Source organism: Xiphophorus couchianus, chromosome 5 (genome assembly GCF_001444195.1).
Source record: "Xiphophorus couchianus chromosome 5, X_couchianus-1.0, whole genome shotgun sequence".
In the NCBI taxonomy this organism is placed as follows: Eukaryota; Metazoa; Chordata; class Actinopteri; order Cyprinodontiformes; family Poeciliidae; genus Xiphophorus; species Xiphophorus couchianus.
Window position 1 is genome coordinate 8,907,638 of NC_040232.1, and position 26,209 is coordinate 8,933,846.

A 26,209-nucleotide genomic window follows, 5' to 3' on the forward strand; every position below is an offset into this window, starting at 1 on the left:
TAATAATAATGACACACGCTTTAAGAAAACATGCAGTACCAAATGAAAAATAAAGTTCACAGTCTGTGAAGTATTCTCATGTAAAATGTCTGATTGGGGTGAAGAAGACGCCCTGCAGCCTCATCTTCTTCAGTTTCATGGAGATGCTCCTCTATTATCACCTCCTGTCTTCCTCTCATCCATAATACAACACAGTCACAGTTCACCGACCTGCTTTACACTCCCATCAGCCCTGCCTGCATCATCACACTGTGTGTGTGTGTGTGTGTGTGTGGGATCATACTTGTATTACCTGCTCCACAAGAGTGTGGGTTTGTTTACACAGGCACAATTTAGGGGGTCCTCTTCATTTCAGAGGACACTGAGGTGCATTCACTGTTCAGTGGGAAAAGTTGGTTAAGCTTCAGGGGAGCGGTTTGGTAAACTGATGTTGAAACGTTCACTTGCCTTAATAAAACACAAGAGTCAGATCAATGTAACGCTCTTCCATCTCAAGATACAAAAACATGCCACTAAGCATTCTGGGAAATGGTTCCCACTCCTGTTTTTTTCTTCTTTCAGTTTTTTAAGTGTTAACCTAAAAAGTCCAGTTTATTCAACTCTTGGAGGTTTGACAAAATTAATAAAAAGTTAACACAACTTACTGCTGTAAGTTTATCTTTCACAAACTCACAGTTAGGTCCAAAATCTAAAACTTGATACATTTATTTGACTTAAAGAGTGGAAGACAGTAGGCATAACTAAATGCGGCTCAAATGTTTTACAGTGTAGTGCCATTTCAGGTGGGTACATCTGCATGTAAAAATCTGTTATGTATCATCAGTCATGTATTTGTAGTAGTTTTGGGATGGGTATTCATTAAGTCTTGTACCCAGCAGGTCAAACCACCTCCGTTGTTTTACCCGGTGAGCTCTGAGCAGATGGAGACCAACGTTGACAGGACTGGGTTTGTTTTGATAATTTACTAAATAGAGAAAATCAGAGCAATTTGAGCAACAAAAAATCGACTTGTCCCTGTGAGGGTTAAAGCAGTTTATTAACACCTTGCTAACTGTTCCCTATACCTTTTGTAGTGTGTTAAGCAGGGTGTGACCTCTTCACACCCTCAAGCTTTTACCTGATATCTTAACTAATGAAATATTCAAATGTCAACACATCTTGTCTCATTTTGTGTCTCTGCTGCAGTTGTTTTGTGTTTCCTTCACTGAAATGAAGGAAGCAGAAAACGTGATACATTCACGTCACATCATCTGAAAGTAATGTATATAAAAAAGCTATAAATAAAATTACCATTAAAGTATGAAACAGGAGAAAAAAACAAGTCTCAAAATAAAAAAGTTTTATTTTAAATGAGCTCCTCAATTTTAAGTTACAAAAAAATCTACAAAAAACCCCAAATCACCATACGATATTATAATATACACCAAATTTTACATAATTTTAAAGGTTATATTGAAAACTGCTATAACAGTATACATATAAAAAAATCTTTAAAAAACTACAGCACTGTATTACCATGAAGAATTCCCAAATTATTGTGTTTTAGTTAGAGAAAATGAGCGAAAATGTAAATATATAAATTTTTAATTGACATGTTGGGCAGTAAAAAGAAGCATCTGGCAAAAATTAAACCTTATATTTAACTTACTTGCATATGTATAAATATAACAAATGTTATATTTAACATTAAGCAAGTTAATGTACTGGTATTTCTAGACTGTATAAAAAAACCATCATAATTCAATCATATAATATAACTTTAACCTTACCATTAGGGAACTTTGATCAAAAGTTTAAAATATTTTGGAAATGTTTCTGAAGTAAATATTTGAACAAATTGGGTTACGGTTAATAGTCACATCTGTTTAAATGAGTCAGTTTATGTTTATAAAGTAACTGTGTGGAACCAGCCATCTGGGTCAGCTGGGCGCTCACGTTGTTCATCTCCAAGCTGAGAAGCTGCAATAAAACAGATGTTGCTTCAAGGCTTCTGCAGAAAAACTGTAAATTGGCGACCTCCAGCATTCCCATCATGTCAGCAGGCCACAGTTTTATGTTCAGCAATAAAAAAATCAGTTCTGTCCGTTCACATCTCGTGAGGTTGAGTCAGGAGGAAAAGTTTAGAAAGATTTCCATCGAATAGCCGACAGTATTGTGTGGACGAAGTAGAGCAGAGTTGCTACATACGAGAAAACCTGAAAAGAAGAAAAATAGTTCAGACAGTTCAGATTTACTATCACCTGTAGAAAAAAACGGTTCATCATCGTGATGTTGTTTTCGTAGATGCTAAGCTAATTCTATCACTTCAAACAACATAAACATTCACGTAGGTGGATTGACAAAACGTAAATCTTTTTAGCTTCTTAGTTTTCCTTCAAATGTAAGGATTTATTTATTTTCCACCAAGCTCACTGTTGTTTTTCTACAACATGTAAAGAAACTGTTTCCAATAGCAACTTAACAGAACTTCAAAACATCCATGCTAATCCTTAAGCTAATGTTTAGCTAGTTGTTCACTACTTCTGTGTCATCATCCTAAAGCTGAAAGTGTTTCAAATATAAACATCTTAGAAATGTTTATATTTTTAAAATGTAAACTTTTCTTAATTATTTTACATTTTAAAATATTTTAAATGAAACAATTTTTAAAATTGTTCATTTTAAAAATGAAAAAAAGTAAAATGTCACTTTTAGAAAATTAATTTGTTTTTCATTTTAATTTAAAAAAATGTTTTTTTTAAATTGTACGTTTTCTGACATGAATTGCACACTTCATTTAGCAATCTAACAACAACATGAACACATTTAATAAAAGGTGAACAAGTAGGCTTTACTCCAGAACAGATTTCTTGTATAACAGATTTTCTTTGGTCAACATTAACTTATTTTCCAAGTCATGTTTTCTAGAAATAGTTTAATTTCGCTTATGTACCACAATGTCCTCCATAAATACAGCACACTTACAACCGCAGAGATATCCAGCTTGTACTCTTTAGTGAAGGGATCAGATTTTAAGTCCATGGTCACTTTAGCCAGAGCAACTGAGGCGCTGAGGTAGAAGGCAGTGGCAATGAAGTGATAGATAAAGTCCTGATGGAGGAAGATGGAAGAGAAGAGCACAGAATGAGAGAAATGTTTCTTATAGAAAATCAAATAAACATAAAATGTGATGATATGTTTACATTTGAGAAAGTTCATAATAAAAAAAAATTACAAATGCCAAAAGCTTGTCTGAATACACATAGCTGCCAGTTTATTAGCTATGACTTGCTATTACATTTTCTTTTCAAGACTTCCTTAATTCATCTTTCCACAGATGCAAAAGGTGAAGCGTGTTTTATTGTTGTTTTGTTTTATTTTGGTTCAGATCTCCATGATTTCTCATCCTAACATTTTCAAAAGTCACTCCACTGCGTTGAGATCTGGTGACTTTGGACGTTTATTTATTTTTGTGTTCAAGAATCCAGATCAGCAGTTTCTAACATCTCAGACCAGCAACAATACCAAGTTCAGAGTCGCTATAAACCCTCTTATGTCACCAATCTGAGGCTTTGTTTGATCTCCAGCAAGTCTGGACTTGGAGATAAGTTTGATGTCACACCCGATTTAACACGTTCCAGTTCACATACTCTGAAAAGTCAGGATTTCAACATGGCAACGCCCAAGTAGACACTGTTCATCATCATATCATCATAGCTTACTAATGTTGATGCGAGAAGCGGCCATATTGAAACACAAAGTCGGAGTGAATGTCCGACCTCCCACTGAGAAAATCCAGTTGATTTTTCCTACTGGGAAGTTTCCGAGTTCACATTGAACGTACCATAGATGTGGCGATTTATTGTTTGTGTTAACAAGCAGTTGAACAGGTGTGCATCATAAAGTGGCCGTTAAGTGAATGTCCTGGGTTTACACGCTGCAAAAACACAAAGTCTCACCAAGTATTTTTATCTAGCTTCTGCTGAAAATATCTTAGTACAGTAGAAATAAGACAAAACTGATTTATGAGTAACTTTTCAGCAAGATATATGAGCTTATTGTAAGGAAATAATTCTTATAAATTGATGAAAAAGTTGTAGTTCCACTGGCAGATAATTTTTCTTATAACAAGACATTTATCTTAAGTTAAAAGTGAAATAATCTAGTATTTTCTTCATCAATATTAAAAAACTATTTACTTAAAGCAAGCTGATATGTCTTGCTGAAAAGCTGCTTGTAAATTAGTTTTGTCTTGCACTAAAATCTAGACACAAAATACTTTTTGTGTGATTTTATGTTGAATGCAACATCAAATGTTAAAGCTAAAGTTTTTTTTAACTTAACCAGATGTTGGAATACTTTTATAAAATAAAACTGTTTTTAATGTAATTTAGTGCTAGAAAAATCTCCAAAATATCTAGCAGTTTTTGCCTGCAGCATATTAATTGAAATGAACGACTGACTGGCTGATAACTTCTCAAAAAGTAAGTGAGTTTGTACAGGTCACTAAAAAAAGAGTTTGCTGTGTTGTTTTTTCTGTCAGTGATTACTTACTGCAGTTGCCCAGCCACTGGAGTTGCCGTGGGAACCGCAGGCGAACACCACCAACCAGATGAAGGTCATGACGAAGCAGAAGACTGAGACAAACATGACCCAGCCCTGAGGGTTGTATGGTACCACATACGTGCACGCCACCAGGATCCACACCAGACCTCCGAAGATCTGCAGGCACAACAGGGAGACATTAGACCTTTTTTTTTTCTTTCGAAAATTTTTATTGTTACTGTAAGCATTTAAAAACATTACATTATTGCAATTATACAGAAATTTTCAAAAACTTACAAATTCATCAGTTTACACTATAAGAAGCTAAGAACAAGAATATGAAACACAAAATCTGTGTGTTAAAAGTTGAGCAGGACCGGGGTGACTCCTTCCAAAGTCCGGAGCCGTCCCGTCCTTCCAAACAGCGCTGGTGCTCAGAGGGGAAACCTGCCCTGAAGCTCCTTCCCTCCTGCCTCACCCGGAGAGCCAGGCCGCCGCTGCTTGGACCTCTGTTCGTGGAGCACCGGCTCCTTCGTCCACGGAGGCGCAGGCGATTCTTCTTTGTGGCTGTGTCCTTGGCGCGCCACCTGCAGCCCTTGATGTTCCTCTTGTTGCTGCCGCCATCCGGATCACAGCCACGGGGGGCATCTGCCTGCGCCTGCTCACCAGCAAGTTTCTGGAGGTCCAAATGGCGTCTTTGATGGTGGCTAGGGTGAGCCAGATCTCAGCAAAGTCCTTTTTAGTCATTTTCAGGTGGCTCACCCCGTACAGCACTAGCTGTCCATGGAGGACCTCCCTTGCTGGCAAGTGTGGGAATTGCAAGGAGCCGGCTTTTGCCCACAGGTCCACAGCAGCGCTGCACTAGGAGACATTAGACAGCACTGAACACAACGCTTTCTGCAGAAAGACCTCTTCATTTCCTCATTCGTGGGTTGTTGTTGTAAAAGATGGAATGTGGTCTGACTAATGGACGCAAACCACAGAAGACTAATGAAAGTTTACCTTTAACAGGGAAAACATTGTAAGAAACCCTGTCATGTTCTCAAAGGTATTTACACGCTCAGTTAGTGATTACAGTGCAGTGGTGTCAGAGAGAAGGATCCTGTCCAAGGTGCAGGACATCTTGGACGACGAGTCTCATCCACTCCATGACTTGCTGGCCTGATACAAACAGCTTCAGCCAGAGACTCATTTTGACAAAAGTGCACCACAGAGCACCACAGAAAGTCATTTCTGCCTGTAGCCATCAGGCTTTACGAAGCCCAAGTCTGTGCTAATTGATTACATTTTTTTCTGTGCTCATTTATAGCTTATTTGTTGATTAATATATTGCATGTGATTGCTTGTTATTTATTTATTTGCTTATATCTAGTCATTTTGAACTATTCACTCGTAGGTATATAAATATATTTTACAAACTTTGTATTTATCACCTACGATGGAGTAGCTTTCAACAAATAAGCAATTTCCCCTGGGGGATCAATAAAGTATATTCTATTCTATTCTAAAACAGAAAATCCTACCCAGTATTTTTGTCTAGTTTCTGTCACAAATATCGTAGTAAACTCAACAAAACAAAACTAACTTATCAATAACTTTTCAGCAAGATGTACAGGCTTATTTTGAGTGGATCAATTCTTGATATTGATGAAAAAGTTCTAGATCCACAGGCAGATTTTTTCACTTATAACATGGGAAAATGTCTTGTCATAAGAAAAATAATCTGCCAGTGAAACTAGAACTTTTTCATCAATATTAAGGAATTATTTACTTAAAACAAGTTCCTATATCTTGCTGAAAAGTTACTTGTAAGTTAGTTTTGTCCTATTTCAAGTGATCTAATATATTTGCAACAGAAACTAGACAAAAATTCTTGGTAGGGTTTTATGTTTTGCAGTGTACTCACTGAACTCTGACAAAACTTTAAAGCATGCACTGCAAAAACCCAAAATCTTACTGAGTATTTTTGGTTTAGTTTCTGGTTCAAATATCTTAGTTAACTTAAAATAAGACAAAACTAACTTATAAACAACTTTTCAACAAGAAATCTGAGCTTTTTTAAAAGTAAATAATTCCTTAATATTGACCATAAAAAGTTCTAGTTTCAATGGCAGATTGTTTCACTTATAACAAAATATTTTTCAGATATTTTTTGTGAAATAATCTGTCAGTGGAACTAAAACGTTTTCATCAATATTATGGAATTACTTACTTAAAACAAGCAGATATATCTTGTCAAAAGTTACTTGTAAGTTAGTTTTGTCTTATTTCAAGCATAGTGAGATATGCTTGAAATATCTCACTAAACCAAAAATACTTGGTGAGATTTTGTGTTTTTGCAGTGTGGTGCTTTTTTTCCAAACTGTTTTTATATTTTCCACTCATATTGTTAAGCTAATCCATGTGTGCGTCTCTTTTTATAATTCTTTTGGGATGAGAATGAATGTCTCTCTGAAAACGATGAACATAAACAACAGCGCTCAGTTAAGTTCAGTCTTTCAAGGCCTCTGTTTAAGGATGCACAGCTTGAGTTTCCATCATTTTGTCCATCCTGTATTTCCAGCTCGCTCCACAGCAGGGAGCCGGATGCCTCTGCCTTCGTTTATTCAACACCACTAATGATTGACAGGCTGCATTATTCATGGGCGCCGACCCTCCTCCACCTGCTGCCGTTACAGTCCAACTCCACCTGCATGTTTGCTCTTTTTCTCTGTAGGTCCTTTTGAGTTCAACCTCCAGTTAAACGTAAAGGCGTCAGCAGCATTCCTCAACCTTAGTTACTTCTTACTAAAGTTAGAAGAGCTGGGTGGAAATTTTTGTGGATTTTTGCTGACTCTCTTTCGTCTAACAGGGTTGATTGAGGAATTAAATCTCCTCTAACTGTTTTTGACCTCTAACCCTTGATTTGATTAGCTCACTAATGTTCCTTCTAACATTCCTATGAGCGTTGACCTTCACTGTAAAACATCTGAGCTGCATTTAGTTGTGTCTACTATCTTCTACTCTTTAAGTCGAATAAATTGAAAGTTTTAGATTTTGAGCCTAAATGTGAGTTTGTGAAAGATAAACTTACTTTTTATTAATTTTGGCAAACCTCCAAGAGTTGAACAAACTGGAGTTTTTAGATTAGCAAAACTGAAAGAAGAAAAAGACAGGAGTGGGAACTATTTCCCAGAATGCTTAGCGGCTTGTTTCTGTATCCTGAGGTGGAAGAGCGTTACATTGATCTGACTCTTGTGTTTTATTAAGGCAAATGTTTATTTTAAAGCTTGAGGATATTGTCCTGTTCACACTAAATGTTTCTGAGCTGAATTCATTGTGATGTTTAATAAAATTCATTATCATGTCAGAAACTTTGTTCATGCAATTTGAAACCAGAATTTTAATTATTCTAAAGTAAAATAAGTTGTTATTTTAACTTGATATTGTGAGTAAAATGATAGAGAAATGTGGCTCTTTAGTTTTTTTCGTGCATATTGTGAAATAATTATTTGGTTTAAATTGCAGCATTAAGTTAAAACTCACAATTCAAGATTAATGAACTTAAAAAACGATGTTTAGACAACTTGTCTCTCGTTGTCAAATCAACTTCATGAACTTTAGTTTCTGAGTTGAAACCAAAACAATTTTCTTGTCGACTTAAATTGCATTTTCAAGGCAGCAGGTGGACTTTCATTTTCAAGTTAAATCCCCTTTAGACCACCTGACAGATTTGCAGGACAATCACAATCAGAGACTGGCTACATCTAAAAAGTTTACACTATTAAAACTGATCAAATCTTTACACTGTCCTTTTAATGAGAAGTCAGAACAGGTACTGCAGTGACTTCAAACAGCTCCTCTCCTCCAGATGTCACTGCTGATCAGGTGGACAAAAATCTCTCAAAGTGTTCCTCATTCGCACCCCAAACACACCGTTACATTATATTAATCGACTTGGCTGTACGTTTGTTGCCTGTGAGAAGAAAGCTGGATCCAAACACACAACTTTCCAACTGCAAATCAACTGATCTTCCTATTCAGAGTGTAACTGACTAAACATGTGGCCTTCATCAGCGTCATTTGAAGGATGAAGGCTGCAAACCGAAATGTGTTGGTCTGCATATTAAGTTGTTTCCTAGTCCTTCAAGTGTTGTTAATGTCTTATGGGAGTCAGTGGAGTTGTTGCAGACACTTTTTTGGACTTTAATTGAGCCGCAGAAGGCTTTTATACATTCCCCCTCACTAACAAAACGAGAGAAATATGTCTGTCTGGAGAATTCTTCTGTTTTCTGTTGGGTTTTTTTATTGCTTCCTGTCTGGCAGTGTTGTTATCTCAGTGTCCAACATATAAGAAACTTTTTTGAAATTATTATTTCTAATAAACTTCATTAGAAATTATTTAAAATGTAATGGACACAGAAATGGAAAAAAAGGGAGAAAGTTTGGGAAAAGGTTTGAAGGAGCGTAGAAGTGAGACGTCCACACCACAGGGTGGCTACCTCAGCAGAAAGCCTGACTAATATCAGCTTATTATTCTCTCAGTTACTCTTTAAGTAGTAGAACTGCAAAAATAACAATATAAAATATTTTAGGTAAGAAGCTCAACCCAATAGGTTAATTTTGAAAATATTGCTACACCTCTTTCTTGCATGGTAGTACTTCCTAATAATCAGTTTAATGTAATATCCATATTAAGCTTTCACAAGACTGCAAAATGGAAGATTATTTACTCTACCACTTTTAAATTATGGTTTAAAATATAATTTTTTTGTTTTTGTTGGGTCTTTCTTCTTTACGTTCTGTGAGACTCAATTTGGCTCAAGTTAATATATTTATCTCCCCGTTTTCTTCCTTTTTTGCTTTAAAACCATAAAAATAGAAATCAGGATGACTCAGATTTACACACAGATTTACTATGTAGTATACATATGAGAAATATTTTTAAAGGCTAAGCCGGTTTTATGTCTCCTGTTATTCAGGAAGGGTGAGAAGAAGAAAAACAAATTGTGGTTAAATGCGTAAAAGTGATGGAGGAAAACTGCTTCCGGCTTCACAAGAACAAATGCACCTCTCTACTGTCCCATCCTATATAATCTACATTAACCATCAATTTTTTTACTTTCACAAAGGATTTTTACTTCTAACTTTAGATTCGTTCAGCTTGTAAGCAAGCTTTAAGGAAGTAAAAATAGCCACTGGAAAAACTGACCGGACTTGTTTAGAGGAATGACATTAAACGTGATTTTATTTTTAAACTTAAGACTGATAAAACTAACAAACGGAGAGTTCGGCTCAGTTTGTCAAGTTCTGCAACTTTCTATAAAGTTTTGTAGGAGGCAGTTTGATCCGTGCGTAAACGTTAATTTTGCGCACATGGAGGCGCCAAATTCCTCTTTATGGGGGAAAGGTGAAATAAAATAACAAAAATAAACTCTTACTCTGTTGTAAGTTGCTGTTTAAAACCCCCGCAGACGCCATTTCTTACCAATTCAGGCACGTAGAGGATGTCCGGAATGGTGGTGCAAACCCCCACGCCGTTGGGCAGGTGGCCCATCATTGCAGTGTTGGAAGCCATTTCCGCGGATCTGCTGCTTAAGCTGAAGCTGCTGCTGAAGAGAGACTGGGGAGGATTCACACCTGCCGCGCTTTAAGCCAGAAGGAGCCGACTGGAAAAACCGGAATCCCCATCAACCGAGCGCAGACACGCCCGGCGGCCCGCACGGCGCAGTGTGGATCTGAGGTGGTGATACAGACCGACTTGGAGATCTGGGAGAGACGCACTAATTAATCTTTGACCAGAGGCTACTTTATCACCATGGCAACTCGAGGCAGAGCTGCTGCCAACAACAAACCAACAACAACAACAACAAAACAACAACAACAACAAAAAACTGCTCCTCTAATTTCTACCATAAATGACAAGTTTATTTAAAATTGGCGTAAAAATTAGTCACATTTGTAAACTTGTTTATCTTAACAAACTATGGATAGATTTCTGTTCACACCCAGTGAGTGAAAACCTTAGAAAACATTTTTTGGTAAAATTATAGCTAAAAGTCTCACCAGGTTTGTAAAGAAATTGACACTTTGTCCATTGTTTTAAGGCACATGTGTCAAACTCAAGGCCCGTGGGCCAAATCTGGCCCGCCACAACTTTTTATGTGGCCCTCTAGATTCTTGACTAAACACTAAATGTGCTTAAATATTATGTTATCAATCAAATCTCAGTCTCTCCAGTGTCTTAAGAATTATCGTGAAAATTCACACAAAATCTCCCCACGTTTTTGCTTCATACATAGTTGGAGTTTACAGCAGATTTTTTCTCAAAAATTGTCAAAAAGTTTCTTACTTGTACTAAACAGTTGCCTCAGCTTTAATTGAACTGAGATTATAGGCCATGATCTATAGCGAGTAATAAAATTTGCATTTAGCATCATAAATAAGTGCAAATATTTCCAAATTAGGCTGCACAGTGGCGCAGTTGGTAGCACTGTTGCCTTGCAGCAAGAAGGTCCTGGGTTCGATTCCCGGCCCGGAGTCTTTCTGCACGGAGTTTGCATGTTCTGCATGTGCATGTGTGGGTTCTCTCCAGGTACTCCGGCTTCCTCCTACAGTCCAAAAACATGACTGTTAGGTAAATTGGTCTCTCTAAATTCTCCCTAGGTGTGAGTGTGTGTGGTTGTTTGTCCAGTCTGTCTCTGTGTTGCCCTGGCCCAGGACCTTCTTGCTGCAAGGCAACAATGCTACCAACTGTGCAGCCCACTGCATTTACTTTATTTACAACAGAAATTGTTGTTGACGTGCTGCAGTTGTACATACACCTCAATCTGTAAACAACAGAGCCATGGAGATGTAGAGCATCTTATTTGGCAGGACCGGGCTGCCAGGCAGCTGAGCTGTCGAACAAACACCTCGGATAATCGACTTGCTGGATCCGGTTTCCTGCCACTGTCATCCTATCCTACAGTCTGGGAAACCTACTCCTGAGGATGAAAACACTCCATCCCAAAACAAAAACAACACCACATACCTCACCTACATGGTGGCAAAAGCAGCAAAACTCTGTTCCTCCATCTGTGATGAAACGTTAAGCTGAATGTTACACTGTAAAACATTTGAAGGTGGTTTAACTTGAAAATGAAAGTCCACCTGCTGCCTGGAAAATGTAATTTAAGTCGACAAGAAAATTGTTTTGGTTTTAACTCAGAAATGAAAGTTTATGGAGTTGATTTAACAACAAGAGACAAGTTGTTTAAACATTGTTTTTTTAAATTCATTAATCTTGAATTGTGAGTTTTAACTTAATGCTGCAATTTAAAACAATTATTTCACAATATGAAAGGAATAAACTGCCCTCACCTGGTTAAAGAGCCACATTTCTCTATTATTTTACTCATAAAATAACAACTTATTTTACTTTAGAATAATTTAAATTCTTGTTTCAAATTGCATGAACAAAATTTCTGATCTGATGATGAATTTTATTAAACATCACAATGAATTCAGCTCAGAAACATTTAGTGTGAACAGGACATTATCCTCAAGCTTTAAAATAAACATTTGCCTTAATAAAACACAAGAGTCAGATCAATGTAACGCTCTTCCATCTCAGGATACAGAAACAAGCCGCTAAGCATTCTGGGAAATAGTTCCCACTACTGTCTTTTTCTTCTTTCAGTTTTTTAAGTGCTAACCTAAAAACTCCAGTTTATTCAACTCTTGGAGATTTGACAAATTTAATAAGACGTTAACACAACTTACTGCTGTAAGTTTATCTTTCACAAACTCACATTTAGGGCAAAAATCTAGAACTTTAAATTTATTTGACTTAAAGAGTAGAAGATAGTCAACACAACTCAAGTGTTTTACAGTGTGGATTCTTAATATAATCAGAGTAAATGCTGTAAATTTATCCTTTTCTTATTTTTATGAAATGAAGTGACATCACTCTTATAAAGCGTTTTTCTGGACGATTAACAATGAAATCAGTCATTCCCATTGACCTGCATCACTGCAAAAGCAGAAAATCATACCAAGGATTTTTGTCTTGTCTCTAGTGCAAATATCTCAATACACTTGAAATAAGACAAGTGTCTTTTCAGCGTAATATAGAGTAAATAATTTTTGTGTTTTTGCAGTGTATCTGATCTACCTGACAGATACGTTGCATGAATTGGGAGTGGAAACAAAGCCAACCCTGTGCATGAATTACTCACTGGGTGACAAACGGTGCACACCCAGTGAAAGAAACTACTGGACGAGAACTGTTGAACAAAACAAATAAAAATGAATCACAGTGAAGCAATAACAAAACAGAACAAGGAGAAAATAATCCCCCCCCCCAAAAAAGAAAAAGCTACACCCAGGTGCAGCAGAGCATGACAACAAGCGAAAAACGGTTATGATAGTTGTCAGTTTTCCCAGGAGTGTATATCCCAGAAAAGCCAGCAGTAATGAATGACGCATGGAAAAAAAACAATTTAAATGCATTGTAATTGTTTATACTCTATACTTCATATGATGGTTGATCCGGTTAACTTTAGCATCAGTAAAACATCCAGACAATGGTTCATGTTGACGCAATTCCTTTAGAAAAATGCAGAAACTTGAAATTCCTCAGTTATCTCTTTGCTCTGCAGGCCTGTTAGTAGATAGCAGAGGCTCCTTTAGTATAATCTTCAACTAAATCAGTAAAATGATAAGATCATAAGTGCAATAACTCCTAAAAGACAGGATTACGTCATTGGTCATTATTCATGAATGGATTATATAATTATAGTTTGAAACTTCAGGTGAATAAAAATCTTGTAGAGGAACATAAGCAAACTATAGAGCTCCTTTTAATTTATCATGCTATTCATTGATGTATTGCTTATTGCAGGAGTGTGAAACTCATTTTAATTTTGGGCCATATCAAAAATCTGAATGCTCTTAAAGGGCCAGTTGTGTATGATGTTAAATGTGACTTTTTGTTACAGACTATAACACGCAATCAAGTAAGCCTGAGGCTGCAGTCGCTTAAACTCAACATTTTTGACAGTAAAATCAGAAAAGAAAAATGTGGGGATCTGTTGATTTTGTGTAAGTGTTGCCGATTTGTGAATAGCTGGAATAACTTATTGATGTAATTTGGAGTCTAGAGGGTCACATAAAAAGCTACGGAGGGCCAGATTTGACACCTGTGGCTTATTGAGTCAGACTTAGTTCATGTTTCTCCATGTGTGGATAAAACGGGCTTAATGTGGTTCACCAGAGTACCAAAGCTTTAGAAACTGCCTTGTAACCTTTTCCAGTCTAACATATCTCAATAACCTTCTTTCTCTTTTGTTCCTGAATTTTTGTGATCTGGACGGAGGTGAGATTCCAGACACTGCAAAATATTTTGGTGCTGCATTGCATGTAAGAGGGAAAACAAAGCATTGTAGGCGACAAGTTATCTGTTTATTTTTTATTTTATATTATTCAAATAGTTTTTTTGTACTTTGTTTTGTTTTTTGCTGACTGAGAAACTTCCACAATGTTGTCTAAACCGGTTTAATAGCTGCCTGTCTTTATCGCCTGTTAATCTGCTTCTCTTCCTCCTGTAAGAATGCACATGTTATCTTTACTCTTGTCAAACAAACGTCTTCTCTCCAAACCATCTGATGAATGTGTTTGATAAGTTGTGTCTTTTTCAAAGAGCACGTGGATTATTAGTTGTGCAAACTCCTAGTTTTGAAAAATCCTCATATCAATATCTATTGTTCATTACGCTCAAATTTCTGGAGTTCAGCTTAAGCAGAAGATCAGATTCCAAATTAAGGAATTTCTGCAACCAATTAAAAAGAAATAGTATTAGTTTGATTATGAAATCAGCTAAACAGTTCATGTATGGACCGATTCAGATCATTTTAACTGCATTAACTCCCTTCTGCTCAGTTTTGGAGAAACTGATATTTTCATGTTAGCGCGGAGAATCTCACCTGATGCTGAGGTGATGTTCTGTGACACGTGACGTTCTTGTTTCTGGAGTACGGCCAGAACAGAACATCAGATCAGTTAATAGCCACATTCCTAAAAAGCGATTGGAAGGACGTGTTTGTTTCTGTCGTTGATGAACATCGCTCTGTACGTCACACACAACACACACTCCACTGGAAGATGAGGTTTCTGATTAACTCCGGATTCTAAGTCGTAGATTAATTAAACCACCACTGCAGGCATCTGGTGCTGGTCTTATTATAGAAAAACAGTGAAGTTGGAAAAACATCGAACTTTAACATATGTGAAAAATATAAAAATAATTTGACAAGCTCTGCAGTTTAAACTGAAGCCCACTCTATATTTTAATTTCTGTTCAGAAAAAAGCGGAGTAATCCACTCACTGTTATACTGCAAACACTCTTAAAATGTTGTCTTCGGTTGATGTTTTGAAGTTATATTCATGTGTTTTAGACAAGTTAAAGTTACAAACAGTATTGTTTTTTGCATGAAAGCACAAAAAGTCTTTACTGAACAGAAGACATTTACATGAGGGAAACAAAGGGAGGAGGACGGCGTTGTACTTGAGCCTCCTGATCAACTGGTTCAGCCACCGCTCGCTCCCTTTTGCTGTTGAAGAAGTTAAGAAACCAAGGGTCTTAGTTGATTTTTTTTACAGCACTTTATTTTTTTTTGATTATGTACAAATATACTACCAGCATAAAGCATAATGTAAAAATTTTTGTTTTACATATTCAACCCTGTTGACTTAAATGTGCTCTATAAATGTTTGTCTTAAATTACATTCTTTAGTGATATGTCAATATGTATGTCATGTTTTTTTTTTTATTAAACATGCGACTTCTCCAATGTTTTTCCACATATTTTGTTAATAAATTTCAACGTCATATCCATCGATTCAGAGACTGAAAATACCCCAAGTATAAGTTGTTTCAGTTCCGGTGGCCCCACCTGCTGGCCAGCAGAGGTATCGCCCCGCTGCGCCTTTACTCTGAGTATTACGGTGTTCGGACGAGGTCTTTTACCGTAACTGGGAGTATGTGGTTACTTTTCGACGGACATGGCAGCTGTTGCCAAACAGCAGCTGCTCTACAGCTCAACATGAGTCTACTATCCTTGTTTTACGGTCTGAAGCAGCGATATATAATCGATAATAATGCTTCAGTTGGCTTGTTTCGCTGCCTTGTAGGTTCCTGTGGTTAGCTTAGCCTGTTGTACTTTGATCTTTGATATCGACGTTGCTGCGTTGACGCGGCGGAAGCGACGAACGGAACCAAAACTGTCATATTAAAAGTCAACAATAACCAGGTGAGCTCCGCGACTTAAATGAGCAGAATGTGATCAAGGAACCTGCTTGTCAGCACAGTTTGCACATCAGGCTGATACAGAAACAACAGGGCTGGTTGAGTATGATGTTTATTTCTGACAACATTAAAACTGTACCGGAGTTTAGCTTGAAAATTCATAGTACGAGCTGAAGAACTCAATGTCCTGGTATGGTCCAATAAAACATACGTTTTGAAGAAAGGTTTTCGTCTTTTAGAATACAATGAATCAAAAAACAGGTTTTTCTTGATTTTTCCTGTGTCACGTATCTGCTAGAAACGAGAGGGGCGTGGCTGCATGATGTTATCCGTCCTGTAGTACTCTCTGAGGAGCAGTACTAGAAAATACACTCTGCTTGTTGTATACAAAGTTGGGTAGTAAATAGTTACAGTAACTCAAAAACATTTACTTGATTAACTGTTTTTTTGAATAATGTACTTTTAAGAGTATTTTAACTACGCTGTACTTCTTACTTTTACTTGAATAATTTTATTATGAAGTATTTTTATTCTTACTTGAGTAAAACTTCTGTATTTTCTACCCACTGAATGAAAAACAAAACATGTTTTAACCAAAAATTCACCAGACACAGTGACACACCTGCAGTTTTTGTTAAAGTTTCATAAGTTTTATACTGAAAGAAAATGATTTGAAAAAAATTATCTTTTGCCTGAATGTGTTACTTTTCGTTGCTTATATGAATTAGTCAGTTTGGTTCTTAAATTCCACTTAACTTTATACTTTGGTCCATCCGATGATGTAGTTTCTAAATATTAAATGATTGATAATTTGACCAGTTTCTCAGAAACTGAGTAGATGTTTCACCAAATACTTTTTTACTCACAAGAAATTTATTGAATGGCTACTTTTTTACTTTTACTTGAGTGAAAATAAATTGAAGTAGGGCTACTCTTACATGAGTAAAATTTTTGTGGACTCTGCCCACTTCTGATTGTATGAATCGCTGATCAATCTATCTGATCAATGAAATTTTACAAAACTTTACAAGTTGAAAGTCCTTAAAAATGAGTCTCCTCTTTAAAAAAAAAAAAAAAAAGGTAGCACATTACACTTATGTCATTTACATCATTTATTTAGCATTGATACATTGATTTTTTTTAAAATAGCAGAAAAATATATCATTTGATTTTCTGTTCTTTATAGACTGGTAATGCAAAGGGGTTTATAACTTTAGTGCCTGAGAGCTGCTTTCCTGCAACTTTTAGATGCATCCATTCACCAAACACTTGAATAATTCAATTACCTTTCTCAGACTGTCAAGTTCAGCAGACACGTTGTAAAAATAAAATACAATAATTTGTTTCAGTTTTTTGGAGCAGAACTGCATCTAGAAGTGCATTTTCTGTGCACCACAAATCTGGAACAAAATTCCAGAAAACTGCAAAACAGCTGAAACACCCAGTTCCTTGAAATTAGGAGTTGCTTTTGACCCATAATAACTGGAACATTGACCAACATATTTGATGTGTATTGATGATTTTGATGAAATGTAATGTTTGTTACTGGTTTCTCAATTGGTGAATGCATGATGTTTTATAACTTTTTAAAGTATTTAAGCCAAATGTTTTGTTTTTCAATTAACTTAAGACATTTTATGTCCTTAATTTTAGGTGCTTATGACTATTAAAGGATGCACAGACATTATATTAACAAAAACTCTGTCTTTTTTCTTCTGGCATCAAGGACAGACCTGGAACTTCTTTGTTTACAAGATGAAGATGTGCCAATAGCTGGATCAGTTTTCCTCAGAGCTATCAGTTCACAGCAGAGTTATCTGATTTCGCTGCCTTAAAACAAACCGTTTTCAATGTTGATCTGAAGAGTTCGAATCAGACCTCATTGCTTATTGGAGTAATTTGAGCTGCCGACAGGGTTCAATTCTTCGTTTTCATCAATGCGTCAATGGAAGGTTTTCTTCAGTCAGCACATGCGATGGTCCAGCGCTTTGACTCAAGCCCTCACCCTGTCCGTCATCACGTTCTGCGTCGTCCTGCCTCTGTGCTGCCACCGCCTGCTCTACTCCTACTACTTCTTCAGGTTCACGTACCTGAACTCCATGAGCGATGAGGTCCTACAGAAGAGCCTTGAGCGAGGCCAGGATGCTCTGCACTTCTGGCAGAGCGGCTCTCCAATGGAGTCGGCCAGATTCAGCGACGTCGCCCAGAATCCGGAGCTGCTGGTGACCGTGGTGACGGCCAGGCGCAACGAGGGACGGGACTTCCACTACCTGCTCCAGGTGATGCAGCAGCTGAGCAGAATCGCGGGAGGCTGTGGGGGTCAGCGATGCGCCGAGGTGCTGCTTTGTGACGTGGAGAGCGGCCCCGAGGAAAACCAGGACGCAAAGCTGCTGGAGGGTCATTTCAAGGTCATACGGCGTTCATCTCAAGAGCAGCAGGCCAACAGGGAGTCGCCCAACACCTTCGAGAGGGAGAAGAGGGATTACGTGTTCTGTCTCCGCCAGGGATGGGAGCTGGTCAAGCCCAAGAACATGATTCTCTTGGAGGACGACGCTCTGCCTGGAGAGGACTTCTTCAGAGTGGTTAAGGATCTGCTTTCTCGCCGGTTCGCCCTCCACACGCTCTACATCAAGCTGTATCACCCTGAAAGGCTGCAGCGCTACTGGAACCCTGAGCCGTACCGCATCCTGGAGTGGGTGGGGCTCGGTTTGGTGGGGGCAACCGCGCTCCTCCTGTCAATCCCTTACTGTAACCCCGGCTCCCTCTCCTTCACTCTGTCAGCCAACCACCTCGTCTTCTTCACCCTCTACTTTATGGTGACCGCCGAGCTGATAGGTAGGCACTACCTCTTGGAGGTGCGGAGAATCTCCCCGCAGCTCTACGCCGTCTCCCCGGCAACCGAGTGCTGCACCCCGGCCATGCTTTTCCCCGGCAACGCCTCACTAAGGGTGGCGGACTTCCTGGATGGCTCGTTTTGCTATAAAGGGAACGCCAAGGATACGGTTCTTTACCGCAAGGCCAGGACCACTCCCGGAGAAAGAGCGCACAGCGTGGAACCCAACCTCGTCACGCACATCGGGGCCTATTCCTCAGTCAGGCCCAACCCATTGAGGCCCAAACTGCTCTAAAAAAGCACTTCACTGCAAAAACACAAAATATTACCAAGTTTTTTTTGGTCTAGTTTTTAGTGCAGATATATTAGTACACTTAGAATAAGACACAAATAACTTATAAGTAACTTTTCATCAAGATAAAGTAGCTTATTTTAGCTCAATAATTTCTTAGCATTGATGAAAAAGTACTAGTTCCTCTGGCAGATTATTTCACTTATGGGAAAAATGTCTTGTTATGCACTGAAACAAAACATTGAGCTCCAGCTTATAAAAAATGTAGTCAATTTGTTACATGTGATCACATTAAATTTTCCTAGCTATAATATTACTTAAAAATATTTACATGGATTAACTTAATTTGATTACTTGTAACAAATTAATTTTTTACAGTTGGATCACAGGTTTTATTTTTTCAGTGTAAGTGAACTACTACTTTTTTGTCACTTTTAAGGAATTATTTTCTTAAAACATGCACCTATATATTGCAGAAAATTTACTTGTGAGCTAGTTTGGTCTCATTTCAAGTGTATTAAGATATTTGCACTAAAAATTATTGTTAAGATGTGTTTTTGTTGTGTTTGGTTCACTTTTTTCTGTGACATCATAAGGGCAGAACATGTTGATTTTTGGTTTGGAAATGTTATCATGAATGTTTAGACAGGTTGCAAATCTTTAGCTTTGTTTGCCTGAGTTTTACTTTACTTTACTCACTCTTTTCCACCTGAGTTGCACTTTTAGTTTCAGCTGCCTGCACCAGTTTCTGTCTTTTGGATTAAGTTAGTTTCAGGTGAAAAAAATAAAATAAAATAAAAGCTGCCTGTTGCATAGAAAGCAATACAACTGAGTGGGGTAGCTTTAATTGTTTTCTATATTTAAAAACAAAGGTGATTAGCTTTTCAAATGGGTTCTGGTATTTTTTAAAAATTATTTACCCATATTTTTGGATACGTATGTTTGCTATTGGATGTTTTAAATTCACTTTAAAAACTGATGAATTAAGTTTTTTCTAAAATTATGTTATAATCTAGTAGAAGAAATGTGTTTACGTGAATCTGTTATATATCATCTACAACCAGCAGGCCATCAGGAGTTATTTTGGCTTGATCTGGGGTCTTAATTTGAAATATTTCCATAAGTCAGCTGACCCAAAAAATAAGCAATTGGCAAAGTCTAAATTTAGGATTTTAATGGCAACTTCACTAGCAAGGACCATGCCACAAAGAAGATTGGTGAAGGGATGAGGGATGAAGGGATGAATGATCTTGATTTGGTCATTGGGGAGAATGATGGAGGGCTTGGGAAGTGAAGACTCTGTGTTTGGTCTTTGGGAAACGGCCAATTAAACCTGCATCCATTTTGTTTTATAACCTTGTCTTTGCAGATTGATTTGCTTTGCTTTACTTTTAAAATTGGACCAGGCCAAACAGTATATCCTGATGCTGGAAATCTTTGGGAATCTGTTAATTTAACTTGTTGATTTTGAGCTGATGAGTTGTACACTTCACTTAACCTCTTTGAAATATGATTAAAGTAAAAATGTTTAAAGTTATTTAAACATTGGAATAACTAGAAGAGGATTTTTTTCTTACAGTTTGTCTGCAGACTATATGAGTTTTTACCTAATCCTTGCAGTTTATATGTGGTTGTCCAACATGTTTCTGGAAAGAGTTTTAAAACGGATTTATTTATTTTTTCTGGGGAAAAAAAAGAAAGCTGTCTTAAACAGCAGATGTTTTTAGACTTAAACTGCTGTCAGAATGCTGTAAAACCAAACATATCAGGGGGTTGGCTGTATATTATACAATTATATAAAGAATAAACACCATTTTTTAGTGAATAAAAACTTTAAGAGAATACTAAACCAAATTACTGTGCAGGATCTCATGTTTCTGTATCTTTAATTTGATGTTTCTTATAAGCTTTACAAAGCAGAGTAAATCACTGTTTTCATTGATTCTTTAACTGATGTTAGTGAATGTATGAGTGCCTGTACCTCTCAAACTGCTGCTGAAGTGACTAAACAAATAAGATAAAACTTTCTCTTTTCACATTTTCTTGGATTAAATGCAGGTACATCACTGCTTTTATTGTGCAGAGGCAAACGGAGGTGAATCGATCTGATGTTGGGCTGCCTTCCCATTACAATCTGTTGAGTTTTTCTGTCTTACTGCCCCAAAAAGTCCTGGTTTACGAAAGCGATGCACCAAAATGCTGAACTTCAATTGCCACCAATCCACTGACCCCTCAGTGTCACTGAAGGTGCCTTAGATATGCTACCCATGGACTTGCTTGGTTGTTTTTGAACCTTTATGAACATGAAGTAATGTATTCATTTGTTACTTGGAAGACAAATGGGTAGATACAAGCGGCCATTTCCTCCGGTGAAGCCGCCACTTAACGGATTAAGCTAAACCTTAACATGTCCCACACGGTCATCAGTAAATCAATTTCAAGGGATCCTCAGCTTAATGGATCCAATCCTCAGTTTGATTGTAGACCGCCTTAGTATATCCATAATCGATCTGCTGCTGGCTCCAGACGCCATTTTTTTCTCCCCTAGATATTCCACGTAGGCATTGAATAAGATTTCCAAAAAGTAACATACCGAATAACAAACGCAGCGATTTCAAACATGGCGCTCCTGCGGCCTACTTGTCCACTCTTGCCCATCATCAACAGGTCGGCGCCAAAGTAATAGGCCTCAGTCAACCCAGAGATGATCTCAGTTGGAACTGCGATAGTTTTCAATCGTTTAGGTTAGGAGAGGTTTATCTGGTCTTAGGAGATCAAAGAAGACATTTTTTAAGCCGGGTTCCAGAAAGAATAAATAGCAAAACGCCGGTTTTATATATCCATGCACCTCACGCTCATGAAAAAAAAAAAGAAAAACATGGCACTGCTCGCAAGGTCGCCAGATTTGACCGTTTTCAGTAAAACCAGTAAAATCTGCCTACCTGCAACAACAACAACAAAAAAGAAAGAAAGAATGAGAAACAGTCCAAATCTCAACTTCTAATAAAACTCATGTTAACAGCACTATATGTTTTAGTCTATCCCTATAGTTTTAGAAAAAATTAGAGAAACTGTGAAATCTGTTTGTCTGTCTATCTATTAAATATCCCAAACATAGTTTTTATTCCTAAAACCATATCTATATAATTATTCCATGTTTCCCAACATTTTTTATATTCAGATGGGACCACTAGATCCTCGTTCAAGCAAAAAAAAAAACTTACTGCTTATGTCATGAAAGGTTATCAAGACCACATGTTGGAGCATTGACGGATATGCTCAGCAGATGGCGTGAAAGGTTAACTAAATGGTAAACCTGGAGACTTTAGCAAAGATCACATCAGCTCTTGTTTCTTTATACCAGGGTTTCTCAATTCCGGTCCTCAGGCCCCTCTGCCCTGCATGTTTTAGGTGTTTCCCTTCTGCTACACACCTGGATTGAATCTATGGGTGATCAACAGGTTTCTGCAGCACTTGATGGTCATGCAATCATTTGAATCAGCTGTTCTGGAATAGAGGCACATCTGAAACATGCAGAGCAGGGGGGCCTGAGGACTGGAATTGAGAAGCACTGCTTTATACCAAAGATAATTTCAAAGATAATCTCATTTGTACAAGACTACAAATTACAACACTTGTAGTTATCCCTTGAGATGACTACAAATGTCATCTCAGGTATTTAATTCTTTTTCAAAGTAAGGTTTTATTTCAAACTTGAATTTAAAAGATTTTTGTTTAACAAATTTAAAATATACAAAATAAAAACTTGGCTGTATTCAAGTTTCTGCATAAAAATTATGCTCTCCTCTTTAGTCACCTTATGGGAAAAATAAAACTATAATTAAATCAAAATAAGTTGATAAAAAGTTTATTCAGAAGATCATTTTTGGGACATTCATGTTCCAAAATTATCATAAATGTTACAAACACAAATGTTTACCAAATTAGTGTCAGCTCAACAGTCAATGAAAGAAGAACAAGAACATGTTTATTTCATGTTTACCAAATTTGCAAAAACATTTACAAATGTTTTCTGTAAATTTCTGGATTTTTTTTTTAAACTACCTGTTTCCGTTATCCTGCTGCTGTGAATCACATGACGCCCGGTGTTGCCTTTAGGATCCCATTAAAATGTGGGTAAAACAGATTCCACCATGAAAACTTACTGCATGCAGGGGTGAATAAAACAATGTGTAATACTTACGAATAGATAATGTTTTGTGTTGCATACCGAATACAAATACGTTAGTTTCAGTCATTTTTTATCAATAATTTACCAGGGAATTTAAGATACGTTGTTTGTAACTCATATTTCCGTTGGTCTTTGAATGCAGCAGTGGTTTATTAGAGCAGGACTGACAGCTTGGAGCAGATCACAGGAAGGCTGAAATGGGGATGGATGTTCTAATTCTTTTCATGTGCGCCGGAAAGGAAAACATCTGATGTTACATGGACGCGCTGTAACCACGCTGTCAGCAAAAGGAAGGATCATTAACGAGTTTTGGGCTCTCAGCTGAAATAACAAGGCAAAACCTTCGACATATAAAGCTCTAAAAGTTCTATTGAAGTTTCCCGAATCCGAGGAGAAGTTTAGGAAAAGTTGTGTGGGAGGTTTTATTTATTTATTTATTTTTTTTTTGGAGATGTCGGAACCAGCGGAGAAAAACGAAAACATTCCTGACGCGTCTGCAGGAAAAGGAATTCCGAACGGAGGGAGTCCTGCAAAAACCCAAGAGGCGAGAGCATGAACACACACACACACACACACACGCACACACACACGCAAACTCACGCACAGCTGGTCCTCCTCTGTTTGCATCATGTGTTTCTGCAGCTTTTTATGCCAGAGCACGGCAGTAAACTTCTGGACTCTTGTCCTTTCTGCTCCATAAAGCAGAGAAACAGCTGATGAAGAGTCGGGATCAGAAACTTTCAGCTGATTTAAAGAAAATCAGAAATAGTTTTAAGAAATGCTTTAAACTTTCTCTCGTTGAAACCTCTCTCAAAAAATATCAAATTTTTAAATGTGAATTTTTATTTAATCCAATTTAATCCATTTAAATATTATGTTTCATGATGGATTATCATGCATCTTTTCCCTTTTTGTTTATATTGCAGTATACAGAAAGTGTTAGTGAGATTGTTTTCCTTCATTGCAGTCTTGAATACAACATCTTTAATTGCCAGCCTCATAACTTCATCACACAGCATCGTTCTCAGTTAGCCGGTGAGGTTTGTCAGTAGACAACAGAAACAATTTTCTGTTTCTGTGATGATTTTTGAGAACATCTGTTGTTTGTGCTGTGGAGAGCAGCTCCTTCTGTTTCACTGCAGTTAGAGGATGAAGAGACCGGAAGATGTGGTTGGTCCAGAGATCTTAACACACCCTGAATTTTTTAATGTCTCATTACAGCCACAAACCAGTTGGAGTTTAACGACATAAAGTAGAAGATAACTGGGAAGTGAACTGCTCATTATTTTCAGAATGTTTAACAAAGATAAATCTGAGCAGTTTGGAGTGCATTTGGATTCAGTTACCCTGAGATAAGTCCTTATTTGAGCATCATTTGATTAATTTGTCTTTTAAGGTACGTCTCTGACAGATTTCCAGAGACTAAAATATTTAATTTCAACCTTCATTTGTCATGTGCACAGCAGAAACATGTTTGCTTGTCCAGCAAAAAGCTTACTTTGCTGTCTGCAAGAATGCCACTTAAAAAAGTTTAAATTAAATTACGATATGCAACACGATCTTATAAATATCTGTTAATTTCATACAATATATAGTGTGAATAAAATGTCTGCTCTTCACTGAACTGTTGCTCAAGCTCATTCAGATTGGTTGGAAAGGTGCCTGTCAATGTCAATTTTCAAATCTTGACACAGTTGGAATAAAGTGTGGACTTTGATTGGGCCATTCTAACTAGGGATGCACCGATGTATAAATTTGGGCCAATATGAAGGTTGCTGTTGCTTTTGAAACTTTGGGGGGAAAAAACAAGCATATTGCTGACTTCATCACTCTTTCTTTGCTCAGGAAACAGGAGCTGATGTTAAACTCCCCACAATCACTGTCACTGTCACATGACCAACTTTGTTCACTCCCCCTCCAGAAACAAATGGCAACAGGAAGGAAATGAATATCGGTGGTTAATATTGGCCCATTTTTGTTTATCAGAGTAATACCAATATATTATAAAATGATTAATATCGGCCGACAGTCATTCTAAGTCCGCTACCTTCATGATCCAAGGAACCATTTTTGCCTGCAGTCCTGCTAAATAAAACTCATTTAGAGACACAAAATATACATAATATTTTGGAAAAAAGTCAAGTGTTGAAGATTATTTTATAAAGTTTCCAACCTGCTAGGTAACCAAAGAATGAGTGAGTGAGTTGATTCCACCAATCTTGCTCAGCTGACCGTGAGAGGTTGAGTGGCTAAAGCTTTTCCTCTGCCTACATCACCTAGAATGCTGTGCAGTTCTGAATCGGAGTTCAGTGAAACTGAGCATTCTATTGGATATATTATCTATTGATATTCATCGTGCGTATATTGTAATATATATTGTTATTAATTTACTGTCCAGTCCAGGATCCTGGATCCACTGGAATACTACGTCAAGCAGTTTGTTTCATTTCAATTTATTTATATAGCGCCATTGGCATAAAGATTGTTTAACACAATCTTAATTGTAAAAGAATGAATGTGGGTGTATTTTGGGAACCAAGGTGGATTAGCAGAGCTGTACCACATGGGAACAGAGGGCTTAAAAATAACAAAACATCATCATATCATAGAGAGAGAGACTATTTAGTTAGCAGTGTTGTTGTTAGTGTTGAGTGAATTACAGATCTAATGTTTACTTTGACAATGCTGATGGAGAAGTACAGAAGAAGTAATGCTGTGTCTTTGTGGAGAGGAACTGTGGTGCCGTATGAGGAAGTTAAGTTGGCAGAAAATTGTTTGAGGGCGCCGTGTAGCGTACAAGGACAGGAAGACGGTGGTGAGGTGTGCGGTGGAGACAAAGTTCTTAAAAGTAAGGCCGAGATTGTTGGGACATATTCAGAGTATGACTATATCTACATGTATTGACAATAAATTCAATAACAATATATATATGATAGTAGACATGTGATCAGGATAAATAGATAATATGTCTGACAGAATATTTAATATTTAGACTATTCATGAACTCTGATCCAGAACCGCACAGCATTCTGGGAGATGTAGACAGAGACAACCTCTCACAACCAGCCAAGCAAGGTTGGTGGCATCAACTGACTCACTCA

General features: G+C 37.3%; 3 protein-coding genes across 5 annotated transcripts in view; 2 read left to right on the forward strand and 1 right to left on the reverse strand.

The window, feature by feature from the left end:
• Positions 1-1,568: 1,568 nt before the first annotated feature.
• On the reverse strand, positions 1,569-10,143 carry LOC114144271 (myelin and lymphocyte protein-like). The gene is made up of 4 exons (XM_028016912.1): positions 9,992-10,143; positions 4,534-4,701; positions 2,965-3,090; positions 1,569-2,195 (listed from the first exon to the last, which is right to left on the reverse strand). Exons 1-4 carry the CDS (start codon positions 10,079-10,081, stop codon positions 2,121-2,123), a joined length of 459 nt encoding a protein of 152 aa, XP_027872713.1. The 5' UTR covers positions 10,082-10,143; the 3' UTR covers positions 1,569-2,120.
• A 5,349-nt stretch (positions 10,144-15,492) lies between these two features.
• Positions 15,493-20,939, forward strand: pgap4 (post-GPI attachment to proteins GalNAc transferase 4). Of its 3 annotated transcripts, none has more exons than XM_028016902.1 (2): positions 15,493-15,889; positions 17,518-20,939. In XM_028016902.1, the coding sequence occupies exon 2, from the start codon at positions 17,729-17,731 to the stop codon at positions 18,917-18,919; it is 1,191 nt and encodes a 396-aa protein (XP_027872703.1). In that variant the 5' UTR covers positions 15,493-15,889; positions 17,518-17,728; the 3' UTR covers positions 18,920-20,939. The 3 variants fall into 3 exon arrangements, with proteins under 3 accessions (XP_027872703.1, XP_027872702.1, XP_027872704.1); XM_028016901.1 differs by having other exon boundaries at positions 15,493-15,795; XM_028016903.1 differs by having other exon boundaries at positions 15,493-15,795; positions 17,523-20,939.
• Positions 20,940-23,251: 2,312 nt separating this feature from the next.
• tpcn3 (two pore segment channel 3) overlaps positions 23,252-26,209 on the forward strand; it is a 31,639-nt gene continuing 28,681 nt past the window's right edge. The window contains exon 1 of the mRNA XM_028016892.1: positions 23,252-23,652. Coding sequence (XP_027872693.1) covers positions 23,560-23,652 — 93 coding nt within the window. The 5' untranslated portion in view covers positions 23,252-23,559. The remainder of the gene's footprint in view (positions 23,653-26,209) is intronic.